A 19823-nucleotide genomic window follows, 5' to 3' on the forward strand; every position below is an offset into this window, starting at 1 on the left:
GCCGAGGAGGGCTCTGTCACCAAGAAGGCGGCCACACCGATTCAGACCCCATTTGGGTGACCACGTTTGCTTTGAAGCGAACTTTTGCCTCCACCCGCCTAACCTTTGAAAAGTAAAAATAATAAAAAAGCAGACATATATAATGATAGCAATAAACAGAAATAAATCAACGTGCAAGAGCGAGGACGAGCACACACCGGCGGTGCAGACGCCCCTTCGGGCCTCTCCTCTCGGCCGGATCAGCGCCAACACCACCGCCCGCAACCCGCAACCCGCAACCCGCAGCCCCCAGCCCCCAGCCCCCCAGCCCCCAGCCCCAGAGGCGCCGAGCACCGGAAGCACGTGTCCGCGGGGCGGGGGCCGCGGCACTCCCGGCTCTCCCGCCCCCTAAGGCGGTTTCCGCGGCGAACTCGGGGCGCGGCGACAACGCGCGCCCACCCGGCGCCCCCGGAGCGGTGAGTGGCCGCGGGGTTGCGCTCCGGACGCCCCGGTGCGGGGCTGGGGGACCTGGGGCGCCCCCAGCCCTCAGCCCTCCGTGGAGAACTGCGGGAGCTTCCGGGGGTGGGAGCGGCTAGTTCCGGAGGGCCTCGGGGACCCTCCCCGCGCCCTTTCCCGAGCCTGCACCTGCGGGCACCCCCGGGGGCGTTTGTGGGGAGCCTGGGCTGGGAGCGCGGAGCTGCGGGCGCGGGAGGCCCACGACTCTTTCATTTCTCTTACATTTTCTGTCTGAGAAGACGGAACCATGTTGACTGCGTTGGGCCTGCTGGTCTCAGAAGGCAGCTCAGACCGCTAGGTCCCGGGTTCGGGTCCTGCGGTGCCAGCCGGTGAGCGCGCGGATCTCCAGGGGGCGCAGCGGAGCGGAAACCGAAGCGCAGGGGCTGCGCGGGGCCGCAGTTCAGAGGCGTGGTCACCTCACGCCCTGCAGGGCTGGTCCCACTCCAGATACCTTTGAGTTCTGAACCTAGTCTTTCCCTCCTTCCAGTCCTCCCTCCATTCCTTTCTTCCTTTTTAGATTTTGTTTTATTATATATATTTTATATTATTGGATAGAGACAGAGAAATTGAGAGGGGAGGCAAGATAGAGAGGAAGAGTGACAGCGAGACACCTGCAGCCCTGCTTCACTACCTGTGACTCTTTCCCCCTGCAGGTGGAGACCAGGGCCTTGAACCTCGGTCCTTGCTCATTGTAATGTGTGCGCTTAACCAGATACACCACCTTCTGGTTTCCTGTTTTATTTTACCCAGAGCCCTACTCATCTCTGGCTGATGGTGGTGCTTGGGATTGAACCTGGGGCCTCAGGCAGGAGAGTCTTGCAGAACCATTATGCTGTCTCCCCAGCCCTCCCCCTGTCACTTTCTAGAAAACTGGTGTACGAGGCATGGGAAAGGAGTTAAACAAAGCCCCCTCTCCTCCTGCCCCCTTTTGTAACAAGCTGTTGGACAGAATGCGCTTTTTTTTTTTTTTTTTTTTTTTTTTTTTTTTTTTTTTTAATCAGAGCACTGCTCAGCTCTGGCTTATGATGGTGGTGGTGCTGGGACTGAACCTGAGAACCTGAGACTTTGGAGCCTCAGGTATGAAAGTCTCATTGCATAACCATCATGCTATGTACCCGCCTGAATGCTTCTTCTTCTTCTTTTTTTTTTTTTTTGAGCTTCATGCAACCCCTTTTCACTGAACAGGTTGTAGAGGAGCTGAGAGCCTCACGCAGGCAGGATGGCCCTGGTGCCCTACGTGGAGAACGCAGGGATGGGACTGCAGAAATTCCACCAGCCTCTCGCCACCTTCTCTTTTGCCAGCCACACGATTCAGATTCGGCAGGACTGGAGGCAGTTGGGAGTCGCAGCAGTGGTTTGGGACGCGGTAAGAGCAGGGCCCTCTGAAAACATTCCAAAGGGACTATAAGGCGGGTGTTTATTTAAAAAATATATTACTGACTCTAATGTGTGTTTCCTAGTTGAAGTATACAGCTAGGAGAATCTGAGAGTGGTGCAGCCCAACCAGCAGGATTAATTAAAAAAAATTTTTTTCATTTTCCAGCCTTCAATTTACTTTTTCTGGATACAGAGACCACAGCACCTAAACTTTTCTCAGTGCCTCAGAGGCCTGCCCTGAACCTGAGTCACATGCATGACAAAGGAGAGCACTTTTAAATTCTAAGTGAAAACTTTAAATAGAGCACAAATGATATTGGAAAGTGACAAGGCCACAAGTGAAGACTGAGGGTCTTCTTGAAGTTCTGTCATGATGACAGAATTGCACTATAATTGGCTTTTTCTTCTCCCTCTCCCAGCACTGTTCTCTGAGGTGTCTGTGACAGCCACTCATTCTCAGCATATTTAGCACCACACCTGGGATTTAGCAGGAGCCACTTAAAGTTGAATAAGTGGCTGACAGAGATCATTTTAATGTTAACATTGCTTTATGGAGGTTAGAGAAACACTTAGAGATGAGATATCTAAATATAATCTAACCTAATGATATCACTTTTGGGAATCTACTTCAAGGTAACTACATGAAAAAGTATTCCCAAGAAGGAATTCCAATTTGTGATTCCACATTACTAGTAAAGGACCATGAAAGACAATTGGGGTTGTGGGCCAGTCAGTGGCACACATGTTATGATGTTAAGAGCCAGGGCTCAGGGAGTTGGGCGGTAGCACAGCGGTTAAGTGCACGTGGCACGAAGCACAAGGACTGGCAAAAGGACCCAGGTTCAAGCCCCTAGCTCCCTATCTGTAGGGGAGTTGCTTCACAGGCAGTGAAGCAGGTCTGCAGGTGTCTACCTTTCTCTCCCCCTCTCTGTTGTCTCCTCCTCTCTCCATTTCTCTCTGTCCTATCTAACAACAACAATGTCAATAACAACAACAATGATAACTACAACAACAATAAAAAAAAAAACAAGGGCAACAAAAGGGAAAATAAATAAATATAAGTTTTTTTTTAAAAAAAGATCCAGGGTTCAAGCCCCAGGATCTTGTCTGTAGGGGGGAAACGTGACAAGCAGGGAAACGGCGCTTCATGTGTCTCTCCCTCTCCTTCTGTTTCCCCTCTCAGTTTCCCTTTGTCTTATCAAATTGAAAAGAAAAAAGAAAAGGGATTCACCTTACAGACACTGAACCCCAGCAGTAACCCTGGGGGCAATAATAATAATAATAATAATAATAATTTAAAAAGGGAGGCCGGTGATGGCACACCTGGTTAAGAGCACATGTTAAAATATACAAGGACCTTGGTTCAAGCCCCCTGTCTCCACCTGTAGGGGGAAAGCTTCACAAGTGGTGAAGCAGAGCTGCAGGTATCTCTGTTTCTCTCCTTCTTTATCTCCCCCTTCCCTCTCAATTTCTGGATGTTTCTATCCAATAAATAAAGATTTAAAGAAAAGGAAAAAAAAAAAAAAAGGACCAGTGATGCTATCATAGGTGCTTTGGTCTCTCTGCCTTTGTGTATCTAGAGGAAGGAAGAATGTTTTCAAAAATTATGTTAACAGGGTATAGTGTTTTCACTGAGTTAAATGCAAATGTTAACTCAAACATCAAGTATCCAACACTTAGCTGTTGGTACCTAATAATTTATGACTGTGAGCCAGTCTCTATTCAAGAATCAGAAGGGAGGAGGCTAGGGCACTGCTTTACAATCTGGGTAAGTCACTATCCAGCCGATTTGTGTGTAGTTTAGAGATTAGAGGGGGGCCATGCGGTGATGTATCCAGTTAAATGCACATAGTACTAAGTACAAGGACCGGTGCAAAGATGCAGGTTAGAGCCCATACAGCCTCCCAGAAGTGAAGTTGCTTCACAAGTGGCTTTCTCTCTCCCTCTCTGTCTTCCCCTCCCTTCTCAATTTCTCTATCCTATCGAATAAAAAAAATATTTTGAAAAAATGGCTTTAGAAAGTAGTGGATTCGTAGTGCTGGCAGTGATAACCCAGAAGGCAAAAAGAAAAAGAGAAAAAAAAAAAAGAAAGAAAGAAAGAAGAGAGAAATTGGATAACCTCTTAAACAAAATCCCTCCCTATCAGCTCTGCTAGAGTAGTGTTGTGAACCTCATGTGACATTGTAAGAAGTGTGACTCCCAGCATCCAGTGCAGCAGTGACAGTGATTAATATTCTTCCCAGGAAGGGTCTTCTGTGGGGTCTAGGGACTCGTGGCTGCAGGGCATTGTTTGCTTGCTGTAGAAGGTATTGCCCGAGGCAGCCACCTTGCTGGAAGCGCTGTGTCAGCCTGGGTCTGGGATGCAGCAGCGGGAGAAATCCTTCAGCTCCCAAAGCACCGTTGACCTTAATCATATTGTTGTATTTCACCTCAGGCTGTCGTTCTTTCCACATACCTGGAGATGGGAGCCATGGAGCTCAGGGGCTGCTCTGCTGTGGAGCTAGGTGCTGGCACTGGGCTGGTGGGCATAGTGGCTGCCTTGCTGGGTGAGTGTGATATGTTGGCTCTTGTTTCTTTGTGAGTAGAACTCATGATATATTTGCTGTTTTCATCAGACAAAACCTATTACTAGTTGTCTCTCGACTGAGTTAGTCTTTTTTTCCCTGTGTACTTAGTTTTAAAAATATTTTATTTATTTTATGTGGGAGAGAGATACAGAGAGAAAGACCAGGGTACTGCTCAGCTTTGGTTCATGGTGGAGCTGGGGATTGAACCTGGAACCTCGGAGCCTCAGGCATGAAAGAAAGTGTTGCATAGGGAGTCGGGCGGTGGCGCAGTGGGTTAAGCGCACGTGGTGCAAAGCGCAGGGACCGGCGTCAGGATCCCGGTTCGAGCCCCCGGCTCCCCACCTGCAGGGGAGTCGCTACACAGGCGGTGAAGCAGGTCTGCAGGTGTCTATCTTTCTCTCCCCCTCTCTCTCTCTGTCTTCCCCTCCTCTCTCCATTTCTCTCTGTCCTATCCAACAACAAAGCAACGTCAACAATGGCAATAATAACCGCAACGAGGCTGCAACAACTAGGGCAACAAAAAGGGAGAAAATGGCCTCCAGGAGCGGTGGCTTCATGGTGTAGGCACTGAGCCCAGCAATAACCCTGGAGGAAAAAAAAAAAGAAAGAAAGTGTTGCATAACCTTTATGCTGTCTACACAGCCCTCTAGTGTACATGTTAGGAGTTATGAACTACCTGTTTGTACTTTTTTTTTCTATTTTTCTTATTAGTGATTTACAAAATTACAAAATAACGGGTACAATTCCACACCGTTCCCACCAACAGAGTTCTGTGTCACCATTCCCTCCATTAGAAACTGCAGTGGTTCTTCCAAGGTCACAGATATGGAGTGACTATTATTTCTATAATTGTGTGTGTGTGTGTGTGTGTGTGTGTGTGTGTGTGTGTGTGTGTGTGCATTGCCCCTCTCCCCTTTTCCCTATGGTCCTGCCTTTTCTTCCTTTCTAAGTCACACTTAACGCCTGTTCTACTTCCAAATGACTTTCCTTTGTTCCTCTTCTCTCTCTGGGTCCTGATGGAGTTGGAGTTCAGAGTCCTCTAGTCACTTTCCCCTAAGATTTCTCCCCCTCTGGGAGTATGGACCCAAATAATTTTGGGGGTGCAGAAGGTGGGAGTTCTGGCTTCTGTAATTGCTTCTTCGCTGGATTTGGGCTTTGGCAGGCCGATTTATACCTACAGCCTGTTTCTGTCTTTCCCTCTATTGGGATAGGGCTCTGGAAAGGTGGGGTTCTAAGGTAAGGTGAGGCTCTAAGATAAGGTGAGGTTGTCTGCCCATGGAGTTCAGGATGGAATCGTAGCAGCAGCTGCAACTTGGTGCCTGGAAAGCAGTAAGTATGAGACAGGACAAAATATTTAATAAATAGAAACCAAAAAGTAGGAATAGAACAGATGAGCATAGGGATTTTAGGGTGGAAAGAAGCTGGAAGTCCATTTTAGGTATGTTTCAAGGGGCCCATGACTTGAATGATTTTTGCCTGAGCAGCATGGATTTGTGCTAAAAATATTGTCTGGGAAGATGGTATCAGAGTTGAGAATAGAACTAGAAAGCTGGATTAGGGCAGAGAGTAGCTCCCAAACTTGAAGAGAATACATAAATACAGTTAACTGTTTACTCCAGTAATCCGACCCAGGGTCCACGTCTATTCATATTTAACACAGGAGCCTGTATAACATCTGAATCCGTCAGTCTGAGCTCACAGTCCATGGTCACAGCTATGAACATTTTTTTTAATTTATTTTTTTTTAATATTTATTTATTTTCCTTTTTGTTGCCCTTGTTTTTAATTGTTGTATTTATTCTTGTTGTTGTTGTTGATGTCGTTGTTGTTAGGACAGAGAGAAATGGAGAGAGGAAGGGAAGACAGAGAGGGGGAGAGAAAGATAGACACCTGCAGACCAGCTTCACCACCTGTGTAGTGACTCCCCTGCAGGTGGGGATCCGGGGGCTCAAACTGGGATCCTTAAGCTGGTCCTTGCGCTTTGTGCCATGTGCACTTAACCTGCTGCGCTACTGCCCGACTCCCAGCTGGGAACATTCTTAGCTGCACTCATTTCAGAACCAGTCTTCTTTGAAATCCTTTCTTCGATAGGATGACCCAGCCTCCCTTTGGAAACTGGGGTAGTCCCCACCATTGCTACTTTATAGTGAGGTCAAAGTCCTGAAGTGGCCTACAAGGGGGCTTATTATGATTTTCCTGGTGGAGGTGACCAGTGATGGTGGAGCAAGGGATCGGTTTAAGGTCTAGGCCCATTGTATCCACAGGGGAATCCTAGGATTCCCTGACTTGGGCCCCAGGTGATGGGGTAGCCTGGTAGTGACTAGAGAGGCTGCCACTAAATGAGCCAGTCTCTTGCTTTTTTCCAGCTTCTGTAGTACCTTTTTTATCTGACAAGCTTGGATTTCTCCCAGCTATGAAAGCACTGAGTGTCATTTGTTGTATACAAATCAGTCTGTAGGGTCTGGCCTCAAGTTGGGGAGGAAGTTCACCTAGGATTTTAGTGGGATCTAAGTTACCCTTGAGTTTTAGTGCATTTACTTGTGTGATGATTCTAATACAGGCTGTCCTCGGGACAGTAATTATCCTTTAGTTGATATAATTTTTTGGCCAGTGTATCTCTTGGCCAATTGTATATATTTTTTTCTTCTAAGTATTATCAAGGGGTGAAAATAATGCTGATGCTGGCAGAAGAGATTAAAAGCTACATGTTTCTTTTAAAAAAAATTTTAAATATTTATTCCCTTTTGTTGCCCTTATTGTTTTATTGTTGTAGTTATTATTGTTGTTGATGTCGTCGTTGTTGGATAGGACAGAGAGAAATGGAAAGAAGAGGGAAAGACAGAGGGGGAGAGAAAGATAGACACCTAGACCTGCTTCACCCCTTGTAAAGCGACTCCCCTGCAGGTGGGGAGCTGGGTCTAGAACCAGGATCCTTAAGACGGGTCCTTGCACTTTGCATCATGTGCGCTTAACTTGCTGCGCTACCGCACAACTTTCTTACTTTCTTTTGTGTAGTTAGTTCAGTAGATAGATAATGATTGAGGGAAGTGAAGTATAGGGTAGGACAGGAGGGTGTCTAGGCCCAAGTAATAAGTATCTGATTAGAAAATTTACGGTGCCTTCTTTAGCCTTTCTGCTAGATTACCAAGCTTATTATGTCCAAGCCTAATCATAGAGGATCATTAAGCACTTTTACTCTGAGGCATATGGTTGCCCCTAATGTGTAGACATATACATGTATATATGCTCCCAGTCTCCTGGGCTGTAGCCTGTACCAGGATCTGTAAATTTGTTAGTGAGCGCCATCTGAAATAGAAATGGATAGTCCCATATGTTAGGAAAGATCTCACCAGATTCTTGGGGTTGGAAGGTTGACATCTCAGACTTGGCATCTCTGGGTACAGTCTGAAGCAAAAAGGCAGTGGCTTCATAACATGGCATGCTGACATTGATTGCATTGATTTAGTTGAGGTCAGGAGAGGCAGCATGATGTGGTAAGGGGTCGGGAGGAGAGGTATCAAGAAATACAAGCAAAGTCCCAGAAGTTCTGGGACTGGGGGAAATACAGGTTTTAAAGGCAAATGGGGAAGGTTCCTCATAGTCTTAAGAGTTTAGAAAGGCAAAAGATAATTATTATTATACACAAGTTAGTTGGGAGTTTGTTTTTCTTTGAAAAATCCCATGGTTAGGATCTACTGTACTACAATTATCCTCACCTTGCTTTATAACATTTAATGATATCAACTAACAACAGTATCTTAGATATTGACAGGAGCTAGTGATCTGGTCTATGTGGTCCAAGGTTGTAGCTTTAACAGTTTAAGCCCAGTGCCCAAGTTCAATCAGTTTTCACATTTGAAACATTGAATGCTGTGGTCTGGGAGGTGGCGTAGTGATAAAGCTTTGAACTCTCAAGCATGAGATCCCAAGTTCGATCCCCAGCAGCACATGTGCTAGAGTGATATCTGGTTCTTTCTCTCTCCTTCTATCTTCCTCATAAGTAAATAAAATCTTTAAAAAAAAAAAAAAGAAAAGAAAAGAAAAGAAAGAAAGAAAGAAACATTAAATGCTTAAGCTAAAGGAATGAATACTCAGGGTGGGCCAGCTGGTAGTGCAGAGGGTTAAGTGCACATGGAGCAAAGATACCACCAAGCCCCAGCAATAACCCTGTGTACATATATATCTTCTTAGCAGCACAATTTTAATAGCCAAAACCTGGAAGCAACCCAGGTGTCCAACAACAGATGAGTGGCTGAGCAAGTTGTGGTATATATACACAATGGAATACTACTCAGCTATAAAAAATGGTGACTTCACCGTTTTCAGCCGATCTTGGATGGACCTTGAAAAAAAAAATTCAGCTTTCAACTCTCTAATAATCTTGAGATAATTAATGTTTTCTTCCAGAGTCTCATTGGTTGTTTCTGCATTTCTGATGACAATTCTTTCAAACTCTTTAATTTACTCACTCCTGTGACTATTTCCTTAACTAGTGTTTAGATGTTAACCTCAAAATTTTGTGGTTCAACCTTTGGGGGGCTTTTAGCTGGACTCTTGTCCTGGTTCATTTCTCCAATATTTCTTCTTGTTGGTTTAACCATTTTATATAGTATGTTATGAGGTACCTCTCTCAGTACTTTTCAAATTACTGATCACTCTTGCCTGGATTGACTTGTGTCTAAGTAAGGTAATTAAAGGGTTCACAGTTATGGAAATTGACAGTTGTTTCAATATTGTTTTAACCCCTGAGTTGGAGCTCAGTGGTTTAAAAGCCTCTTTTGTTCTTTTTCTTCCCTGTAGGCTATAGGAGCCTGAGGGCTTTTAAGCTATAAGTAGGCTTCTTAGCTTAATCACTGACTCCTGACCAAGTGATGAAGCAGGGTGGGGCTGAGATAATCCAGTGGTTATGCAAAGAGAGTCTCACAGCTCTACTGCTAGGCCACCTAGGTGTAGATCTTCTCCCGAGTTTCCTGGTTAGTTCTCTGTCCCCTGGTGTCAGCACAGGGCCTTCCCACTGCTGCCCCAGATTCTGAGGTCAGTAGCAATGGAGATTCACAGTTGCATTTGGTAAGTCTTAGGGGAGTCCTCTCCTCCCTTCAGCCATCTTTTTGTTGGTGAAACAGACTGGAGGTGGTGTCTCAACTGGTAAACTGCCGAACTGTCACCAGCCACTTAATCTCTCCCTAGGCTCCTTTCTGTCCACGAGCCACATGTGTTTGCACTCACAGTGATTTGTGGGTTCCTGAAGTTGTTCTAGTTCTGTCTTGTTGTGGTCGCAGGTGGTCTCCTTTGGTATTCCTAGTTGACCCAGGAGAGGAGAGGAGAGAAACACAGCTGCTCCCCCATTGCTTATCTTAAGGATAAGTACCAGTTCTGACATCTCCCAACCACTTTAGTTTGAAAAATTGAATATTTTCAGTGGATAGTTAAAAGCCTACCAGAAAACAGATCAATAAAACAAATTGCATCATTAATTTTATACTATGCATAGAGAAATTTAACTTCTAACACAATTTCACTTTAACCTTTAGTACTTTAATACAGTTGGGTTACTTTTTTTTTTTGCCTCCAGGGTTATTGCACATGGAGCAAAGATACCACCAAGCCCCAGCAATAACCCTGTGTACATATGTTACGGTGCCTGTGAATCTACTGCTCCTGGAGGCTATCATTTTTTCCTTTTGTTGCCCCTGTTGTTTTATCATTGTTGTGGTTATTATTATTGTTGTTATTTATGTCATTTTTGTTAGATAGGACAGAGAGAAATGGAGAGAGATGGGGAAGATAGATGGGGGAAGATAGACACCTGCAGAGCTGCTTTACTGCTTGTGAAGCGACCTCCTTGCAGTAGGGGAGCTGGAGGCTGGAACCTAGATGCTTACACTAGTCATTATGCTTCTTCGTGCTATTGAGCTTAACCTGCTGCGCTACCACCCAACCCCAAGTCGGGTTACTTATAAGCATTATGCATTAGGTATTAAGAACTCGTGGCTTGATAACATAAATTATAGACTGAGATTCCTTAGTCGTCTTTTAATCTCTTCCTTTATTTGTTTTCTAAAACATTAACCTACCCCTCAAAAAAACAAAAAAACTTGCTGGGAGTTGGGTGCTATCGCAGCAGAGTGGTAACTCAGCAGGTTAAGTGCAGGTGGCACAAAGCACAAGGACCGGTACAAGAATCCCGGTTCGAGCCCCCAGCTCCCCACCTGCAGGGGGGTCGCTTCACAGACGGTGAAGCAGGTCTGCAGGTGTCTATCTTTCTCTCCCTCTCTCTGTTCTATCCAGCAACAACAACAGCTATAACAACAATAACAACCACAACAAGGGCAACAAAATGGGAAAAATAGTCTCCAGGAGCAGTGGATTCCTAGTGCTGGCACCGAGCCCCAGTGATAACCCTGGAGGCAAAAAAACAAAACAAAACAAAAAACCTTCCTCAGATTTTGGTATCTTATTACCTTCATGATCTTTTGCTCCCCGATTTTGCATTCTTGTAGTCTATTTTATCCCAGGGCTTTGCATAAGGGTCATGACACCCAATTATTATTGATTTTATTATAGACAAACCCCCCTAAATGAAAGGAAGGTTGGAAGGAAGGATCATGATAGTTATCTGTGGAGGTTGGGCAGCTCTTGCTTGCAGAATTCTGCATCTTATAAACACAGCTTCAAAAATAGGAAGTTCATCAGATACACATCAGATACACCACTTTTACTAATAGTGCAAAAGGAGCGACTGATCCTGTAGCTTCTCAGAAAGGTCATGATCTCTGTTTATCAGCTGGAATATTGAGACTCACTCCATCCTTTAGCTTGACGCCTGACCTATTATAGCAAAGTAATAACGTTGCGTCTGCCCCACCTTCTAGGTGCTCATGTTACTATCACAGATCGAAAAGTAGCATTAGAATTCCTGAAGTCAAACGTTCAAGCCAACTTACCTGTTCATGTTCAGCCCAGAGCCATTGTTAAAGAGCTGACTTGGGGACAGTTGGAGAACTTTTTACCTGGAGAATTTGACCTCATACTTGGAGCTGATATCATCTACTTAGAAGAAACATTCACAGAGCTCCTTCAAACACTGGAATATCTTTGCAGTAACCACTCTGTGATTCTTCTAGCTTGCCGGATTCGCTATGAACGGGATAATAAGTTTTTATCAATGCTGGAGAAGCAATTCACTGTGAGTCAAGTTCACTATGACCCAGAAAAAGATGTATACATTTACAGAGCACAAAAAAGAAGCCAGAGGGAAGACTTGTAGTTGACTTTAATTTATGAGTGTTGTCATTGAATGTGTCAGCTAAGATCTTGGACTGGAAATCTACCGTCATTCATGAAATTGTTTACTGTACAAAAAGTCTACTGAAAGCCTCTCAAGTTCATGTACAGTTTCCAAACAGAGCAGCACTTTGTCCAGTTGTGACTTTCTTAGTGATGTACTCACTTTGGTATTGATCTCACATTAAAGGTTTCTTCTGTATCTCTTATGGCTTCCTCTGGTTACTCAGCTTTCAGTGGTGATCAGAAAGTCTGCTTTAAAAGCATTTTCAAAGCAGCTTGTTTTGCTGAGGTGAAATCATACAAGTTAAGCAGATATGTGTTTAGCTCAGTTTTCTCATTTTTCTGAATATAACACAACGGGTTTATTTTAACCTGTTGAATGTATTCCTGGAGCTTCAAATGCTCTTGTCTGCCTCACTTAGGTCTTTAATACTCTTGGTTGTTTGAGATTGAGATGTGAGTCTTCCAGGTCTCACTGATCATGCTTATTTCACCATGTGCAAGGACCAAGTTCAAGGTCCAATCACCTCATGGGAACACAACACGGGGAAGCTTCACGAGCAGTGTTGTGGTGCTTCTCTCGCTCCTTCTGTCTCTAATCCTCTACTTAAGAAAAAAAAAAAAAGCAGTTCACCAGGAATGGAGGAATCATGTAGGTAGGTATGAAGCCTCCACAGTAACCTTGGTGACCAAAAAGGAAAAGTCAAGTTTTAAAATTGATGACAAATCCCAAACCTCATCTAGCTCCTCCAGTGTAAACTCATTATATATATATATAGTCTTTTTTTTTTTTTTTTTACTTTTTATTTACAGGTCTGGCTTATGTTGGTCTGGGGGACTTCAGAGCCTCAGGCATGCAATTCTTTTGCATAACCATAATGCTGTCTTCCCCCCTCATTCTCTCTCCCTCCCTTTTTAAGATTTTATTTATTAATGAGAAAGATAGGAAGAGAGAGAGATAAAGAAAGAACCAGACCTCACTCTGATACATGTGCTGCTGGGGATTGAACTTGGGACCTCATACTTGAAAGTCCAGTGTTTTATCCACTGTGCCACCTTCCAGGCCACTTCCCCTCCTCAGTCTCTATTCTTATATCAGTAATTGCTTACTCAGTGTCCATATTGCTTAGAACACAGCTCTTAACTGTTGCCCTTGACTGTTGCCCACCCCCCCTTCAGTCTTAAAAATAATCTGTCATAGGGGAGCCAGGCAGTGGTGCAGCAGGTTAAGCGCAGATGGCGCAAAGTGCAAAGACTGGTGTAAGGATCCTGGTTTGAGCCCCAGCTCCCCACCTGCAGGGAAGTGGCTTCACAGGCGGTGAAGCAGGTCTGCAGGCATCTATCTTTCTCTCCCCCTCTATCTGTCTTCCCCTCCTCTCTCCATTTCTCTCTGTCCTACCCAACAACAATGACAGCAATAACAACAACAACGATGATAAACAACAAGGGCAACAAAAGGGGGGAAAATTACAGAATAAAATAAAAATTTTTTTAAAAAAGAATATCTGTCATAAGTCATAGGGTAGATGTGGTGGTGGGGATTGAACCTTCAAGCGTGACACATATATCACTTTAATAGAGACCAGTTAAAAGTCCCCTCATTCTATCATGTACCTGTTCAACATACTCCTCCACTAAATGCCCGTGAATGTAAACAGCTACAGCTTACCAAGTGCTTAGACTGTGTAGCAGTGTACTACAAACATAGACGGCAGTAAAACAAGTACACTAAGTCCTGTACATTGGACCACTGGCACTGTAATGAAGGCCAGTCCCATTTTTTAAAAAAATTATTTTCATTTCATTAAAAAAAATTTTTTTTAATATATTTATTTTTATTTATTTATTCCCTTTTGTTGCCCTTGTTGTTTTATTGTTGTAGTTATTATTGTTGTCATTGTTATTGGATAGGACAGAGAGAAATGGAGAGGGGAGGGGGAAGACAGAAAGAGGGAGAGAAAGACACCTGCAGACCTGTTTCACAGCTTGTGAAGCAGCACCCTTGCAGGTGGGGAGCCAGGGCTTGAACCAGGATCCTTATGCGGGTCCTTGTGCTTAGCGCCACCTGCGCTTAACCTACTGCTCTACAGCCCGACTCCCTTCATTTCATTTTTTAGTTTTTACCAGAGCACTGCTCAGCTCGGGTTTCTGGTGGTGCTGGGGATCAAACCTGGAATCTTTTGTGCCTCAGGCATGAGAGGCTGTTGCATCACCACTAAGCTATCTCCCCAGCCTGATCAGTTTAATTTCTATTATTAGAAATGAATGTCTTAGTTGAGTTTTTAGCTCTATTAACTTCACAGGTTTAGGAAAAGGTATTAAAATGGTTTGGGCTGGGATGGAGAAGAGCTTCAGCATAATGCCTGGATTTTCTACCAAATAAACCAGGCAGGGGATCTGGTTACATTTGGATCAATTACTAACTTAAGAGTCAGAGGCTGTGGAGATAGATAGCACAATGGTTATGCAAAAGCCTTTCAAGCGTGAGACACCCAAGGCCTCAGATTCAGCCCCAAATACTGCTAAATGCCAGAGTTGAGCCATGCTATTGTAAAAGGAAAAAAAAAAAAAAAAAAAAAAAAACCAGGGCTGAGTGCATTATAATTTTTTTCCCTTGTCCTTACAAATTAAATGCCTTATCTTGGCTTGGGTTTTTAAAATATCACAGGTACCCGGAGAAATAAACTTAGTGACAGAGGATGTAGAGTGTAGGCAATTTAAATGCGGGAAGCTTTAAAGATTCTGGCTCAGGGGCCAGGCCTTGGCACACTGGGTTAATTGAACATAGTGGGAAGTACAAGGACCCGTGCAAGGATCCCAGTTCCAGCCCCCAGCTCCCCATCTGCAGGGAGGTCACTTCATAAGTGGTGAAGCAGGTCTGCATGTGTCTTTATCTTTCTCTCGCCCTCTCTGTCTTCTCTCCCTCTCAGTATCTGCCCTATAAAAAAATAATAATAAAAGAAAAATAAAATAAAGGGGAAAAAATGGCCACAGGATTAGTGGATTCATAGTGCAGGCTCTAAGCCCCAGCAATAACTCTAAAGGCAAAGAAAAAAAAAAAAAGATCTGACTCTGAAGGATGAGAAGATGTAGTGCCAGGAAAGAGAAAAGTTGAGCTTTGATGCAGTCAGGAAAGTCCCCAGTTTACTCTTCAGAGCTGGCATGACCCTGTAGTTGTGCCATGTTAAGGCCAGGGCATGAGGCCTTTAGCTTTGTGTTGGAATCAGTCACTGCATGGGAGGGGCATACTCTTGGGCTAAAGACAGTAACAGGGGAGGGACTTGGCTGAGTCATCAGCCACTAGTATTCACAGAAGCTGGAGAAACAAGTGCTTCAGGGCTCTGGGTGTGTGCACACGTGGGACTCTGTGTATGTGAGGGTGAAGCAGGGAAAGACACAAAGCCAACCTGGCTAGTATGCAGAAGCTCACTACAAATGTCTGTGGGGGCTGGGCTGTGGCGCAGTAGGTTAAGCGCACATGGCAGCAAAGTTCAAGGACCAGCATAAAGATCTTGGTTCGAGCCCCCGGCTCCCCACCTGCAAGGGAGGAGCCTGCACTTCACAGGCAGTGAAGCAGGTCTGCAGGTGTCTATCTTTCTCTCCCCCTCTCTGTCTCCTCTCCTCTCTTGATTTCTCTCTGTCCTATCAACAACAAAAGCAACAAAAAGGGGGGGGGGGGATGGCCTCCAGGAGCAGTGGATTCATAGTGTAGGCACTGAGCCTGCAATAATCCCGGAGACAAAAAAAAAAGAAAAAGCCCTATTGTTCCATATTTTTCATTTGGCTTAGTCTAGTCTATAAATGTGCATTTTAAGTTTGTTTGTTTTGTCCTCAAGGACAGACACATGGGGAGTCAGACGGTGGCACACGGGGTTAAGTACACATAGTACAATGCACAAGGACCCTGGTTCGAACTCTCAGTTCTCCACCTGCAAGGAGTCGCTTCATAATTTCTCTCGTCTCTCAATTTCTCTCTGTCCTATCCTATAAAAAAGAAATGGAAAAAAATGGCCATCAGGAGCAGTGAATTTGTAGTTTAGGCACTGAGCCCCAGCAATAAACCTGGAGGCAAAAAAAACAAAAGACATGTCAATTTCCTGTACTTGACCTAGGAGGTGGTGCACCTGGCAACGTGGACACGTTACCATGTGTAAGGATCAGAGTTCAAGCCCCTGCTTCCCATCCACAGGGGGGAAAGCTTCATGTGTGGTGAAGCAGTGCTGCAGATGTCTCTCTTCCTCTCTATCTCACCCTCCTCTCTCAATTTCTGTCTATCAAAAAAAAAAAAAAAAAGAAAAAGAAAGAAAAGTAAAACTAATATATTGGCTACCAGGAGCAGTGGATTCATCACGCAGGAACCAAGTTCTGCAGCAGCCCTAGTGGCAATAAAAAAAAATAGAAAAATAAGTATCTTTGGGGGCCAAGTAGTGGCACACCCAGCTAAGTATACATATTACCAAGCACAAAGGCTAGCGTTTGAGCTCCCCCCCCACCCCCCCCCCCGCTCCCCTACTGTAGGGGGTCTGCTTCACAAGTGATGAAGCAGGTCTGCAGATGTCTTTCTCTCCTTCCATCTCCCTGTCCTCTCAATTTCTGTCTTACCTAATTAAAAGAAAAATAAGAAAAATATATTCTTTATTAAAACTCCATTAAAACATGGTCCAGGAGGTGGTGCAGTGGATAAAGCACTGGACTCTCAAGCAGGAAGTCCAAGTTCAATCTCTGGCAGCACATGTACCAGAGTGATGTCAGGCTCTTTCTCTCCTCCTATCTTTCTCATGAATAAATAAATAAAATCTTTTTTAAAAAAACTCCATGAAAGCTGTCAGTTTGTTTAGTGCATCATCAGTAACTTCCCCGGCTAAATGCTGAGTATTAGTGGTTGAGGAAATAGCTCAGAGGGGAGAGTGTAGGATTTGTATGACTGAGGCTCGTGGATCAGTCCCTGGAGCCACACTTACTGAAGTGACGCTGTGACTTTCTCTCTCACTCATCTCATATGAAAGTCACTCTGACACTGCATGGGAGGTGGCACAGTGGGTAAGGTTTTGGAAGCATTGTATGTGCCAGAGTGATGTTTTGGTCTCCCCTTGTCCCAATAACTAAATAAATGTACTTTTAAAAAGTCACTTTCCCATATGGAATTTTTTTTTAATTTTTAAAAATATTCCCTTTTGTTGCCCTTGTTTTATTGTTGTAGTTATTATTGTTGTTGGATAGGATAGAAATGGAGAGAGGAGGGGAAGACAGAGAGGGGGAGAGAAAGACACCTGCAGACCTGCTTCACCACCCAAAGCAACCACCCGCCCCCTCCCCCGCAGGTGGGGATCCTTACGCGGGTACTTGCGCTTCAGTCCTTGCGCTTTGCACCATGTGCGCTTAACTCGCTGAGCTACTGCCCAACTCCCCCTACAATATGGAATCTTAAAAATGAAAAATACTGGGAGTCGGGCGGTAGTGCAGCGGTTAAGTGCATGCGGCATGAAGTACAAGGACCTGCATAAGGATCCTGCTTCGGTTCGAGCCCCCGGCTTCCCACCTGAAGCAACAGGGGAGTTGCTTCACAGGCGGTGAAGCAGGTCTGCAGGTGTCTGTCTTTCTCTCCCCCTCTCTGTCTTCCCCTCCTCTCTCCATTTCTCTCTGTCCTATCCAACAACGACGACATCAATATCAACAATAACTACAACAAAACAAGGGCAACAAAAGGGAATAAATAAATATTTAAAAAAAATAGAAAATACTGTTAAGCAAATATGGCGCAAAGCTCAATGAGGACCGGCATAAGGATCCCGGTTGGAGCCCCGGCTCCCCACCTGCAGGGGGTCGCTTCACAAGCGGTAAAGCAGGTCTGCAGGTGTCTATCTTTCTCTCCCCGTCTCTGTCTTCCCCTCCTCTCTCCATTTCTCTCTGTCCTATCCAACAATGACATCATCAACAACAATAATAATAAAACAACCAGGGCAACAAAAGAGAATAAATAATAAATACTTTAACAAATGAAAAATACTGCAGCTAACATAAATTATTTACTTACCTATTTATTTACTTTGGATAGGGACAGTGAAATCGAGATGGAATGGGAGATAAAGACACCTCCAGGGCCAGGTGTTGAGTGCACGTTACAATGCACAAGGACCCAGGTTCGAGCTGCCAGTCCCCACAGGTAGAGGGGAAGCTTTGCAAATGGTGATGCAGTGCTGCAGGTGTCTGTCTCCTCTACATTCCCAGTTTATGGCTGTCTCTACCCAATAAATTTAGAGACATTAATTAATAAAAGGTATCTGCAGCACTGTTTCACAGTTCATTAAGATACCTATCTGTAACTCAACAACAAAGAAAACATATTTACATATACTGTTGAATGTAAAACATTAATCCCCCAATAAAGAAATTAAAAAAAAATTCCTATCTGAAGGTGGGGACCAAGGGCTTGAACCTGTGTCCTTGTGCATATATTAACGCGTGCACCACTGCTTGGCCCCTTGCAGATATATTAAGATGTATGTGCAAATAAGATGTATGCAAAGAGACTCTCAAGCCTGAGTCTCCAAAGTCCCAGGTTCAACACCCTAAAACACTATAGCCAGAGCTGAGCAAAAAAAAAAAAATGTATGTAGGGGCCAGGCGGTGGGCACCTGGTTGAGTGCACAGGGATCAGTTCACAGTGCACAGGATCTGGGTTCAAGCCCCTGGTCCCCACCTGCATGGGGGAAACTTCCTAAGTGGTGAAGGAGGGCTGCAGGTGTCTTTTCCTCTCTGTATCCCCCTCCTCTCTCAATTTCTCGTCTTTTATCTAATAAAAAAATATATATGCCTGATATTAGGTTCTTAGAAGCATTACTATAAAGGAAGATATTTTCTAAGTTGATTGCCTCTTTTTAATTTTTTTTATTTCATTTGATAAGACAGAAAAATTGAGATGGAAGGATGAGGTAGGGAAAGAGAGACACCTACCTGTAGCACTGCTTCACTGCTTGTGTCCTACCTGATAGGTAACTTGTGTGCTCCGCCAGGTGCACGCCACTCCCTGGCCTCAGCTAGTCACCTCTTAATAATGTTTTACTTTATTATGGAACTACCAGAAGCCCTGCTGCCATATCCAAATAGTTTCTAGTAGAACCTTTGTTCTTTCATACAAGAGGATTGTAATTTTAATTGATCAAAATACTTTGTCCAACTTACTACGTTCATTGTTTGTAGGGCTTTGCCATACTTTTTTTTTTTTTTTAAGATGACAGGGAGAGAGAGCGAGTGAGAGCATAGTACAGAAGCTTTCCCCATGCTGTATACTGAAGGCTTGAACCCAGGCTGTTAAAATAGCAGAGCGGTCGGGAGTTGGGCAGTAGCGCAGCGGGTTAAGCGCATGCGGCGCAAAGCACAGGGACTGGAGTTAGAATCCCGGTTCGAGCCCCCGGCTCCCCACCGGTAGGGGAAATCGCTTCACAGGCGGTGAAGCGGGCCTGTGGGTAGCTGTCTTTCTCTCTCCCCTCTCTGTCTTCCCCTCCTCTCTCCATTTCTCTCTGTCCTATGCAACAACGACGACATCAATAATAACTACAACAATAAAAAACAAGGGCAACAAAAGGGAATAAATACTTAAAAAAAAAATAGCAGAGCGGTCTATCTCCCACTTCAGCTAACCTCACTGATCTCTCTAAATAAATTGCACACTAGACTGAAGACTCTGTCAGGGCAGAATAACAACACTAGAATGTTTTATTTCATCAAATACAACTTATATTCCCGGAAGACAGATGTACTCATGTTTATACTTCAAATAATAAGAATGCCCCCTTCATACAAGTTCAAGAAAATTTTTTTTTCTATTCATGGAAAATAGATTCCTTTGTTAACAGTTACTTAAATAAAACTGCTTATTTAATGGCTTATTTTCTGTTTCTCTCTCCTTGAGCAACATAATGGGGAGAGCAAAATATAAAGTACAGATAGCAAATTTATCAAGACTTATGTAGAAGCAGAAGCCATTTTCTTGTCAGCTCTCAAGAAAATAAAACTTCAAGTATTTAAAATTGCTTTATAATGAACTCAGTATGGGAGTATACAGAGGTCCTAGATACAGGTAAACATGACATGCAA

The 19823-nt window shown here is 44.2% G+C and overlaps 1 protein-coding gene across 4 annotated transcripts in view; it reads left to right on the forward strand.

Annotated features, from left to right (window-relative positions):
- The first annotated feature begins 325 nt into the window (after positions 1 to 325).
- Positions 326 to 19823, forward strand: part of METTL21A (methyltransferase 21A, HSPA lysine) — a 131379-nt gene continuing 111881 nt past the window's right edge. The window contains exons 1-5 of one of the 4 annotated variants that reach the window (XM_060194038.1): positions 326 to 455; positions 735 to 824; positions 1681 to 1861; positions 4307 to 4418; positions 11312 to 11932. In XM_060194038.1, coding sequence (XP_060050021.1) covers positions 1715 to 1861; positions 4307 to 4418; positions 11312 to 11706 — 654 coding nt within the window. In that variant the 5' untranslated portion in view covers positions 326 to 455; positions 735 to 824; positions 1681 to 1714 and the 3' untranslated portion in view covers positions 11707 to 11932. Of the gene's footprint in view, positions 456 to 734; positions 825 to 1514; positions 1573 to 1680; positions 1862 to 4306; positions 4419 to 11311; positions 11933 to 19823 lie in introns of those variants that run through there. The other 3 variants (XM_060194039.1, XM_007520184.3, XM_060194040.1) reach the window with 3 other exon arrangements.

The sequence above is a fragment of the Erinaceus europaeus genome, chromosome 7 (assembly GCF_950295315.1).
Source record: "Erinaceus europaeus chromosome 7, mEriEur2.1, whole genome shotgun sequence".
Taxonomy (NCBI): Eukaryota; Metazoa; Chordata; class Mammalia; order Eulipotyphla; family Erinaceidae; genus Erinaceus; species Erinaceus europaeus.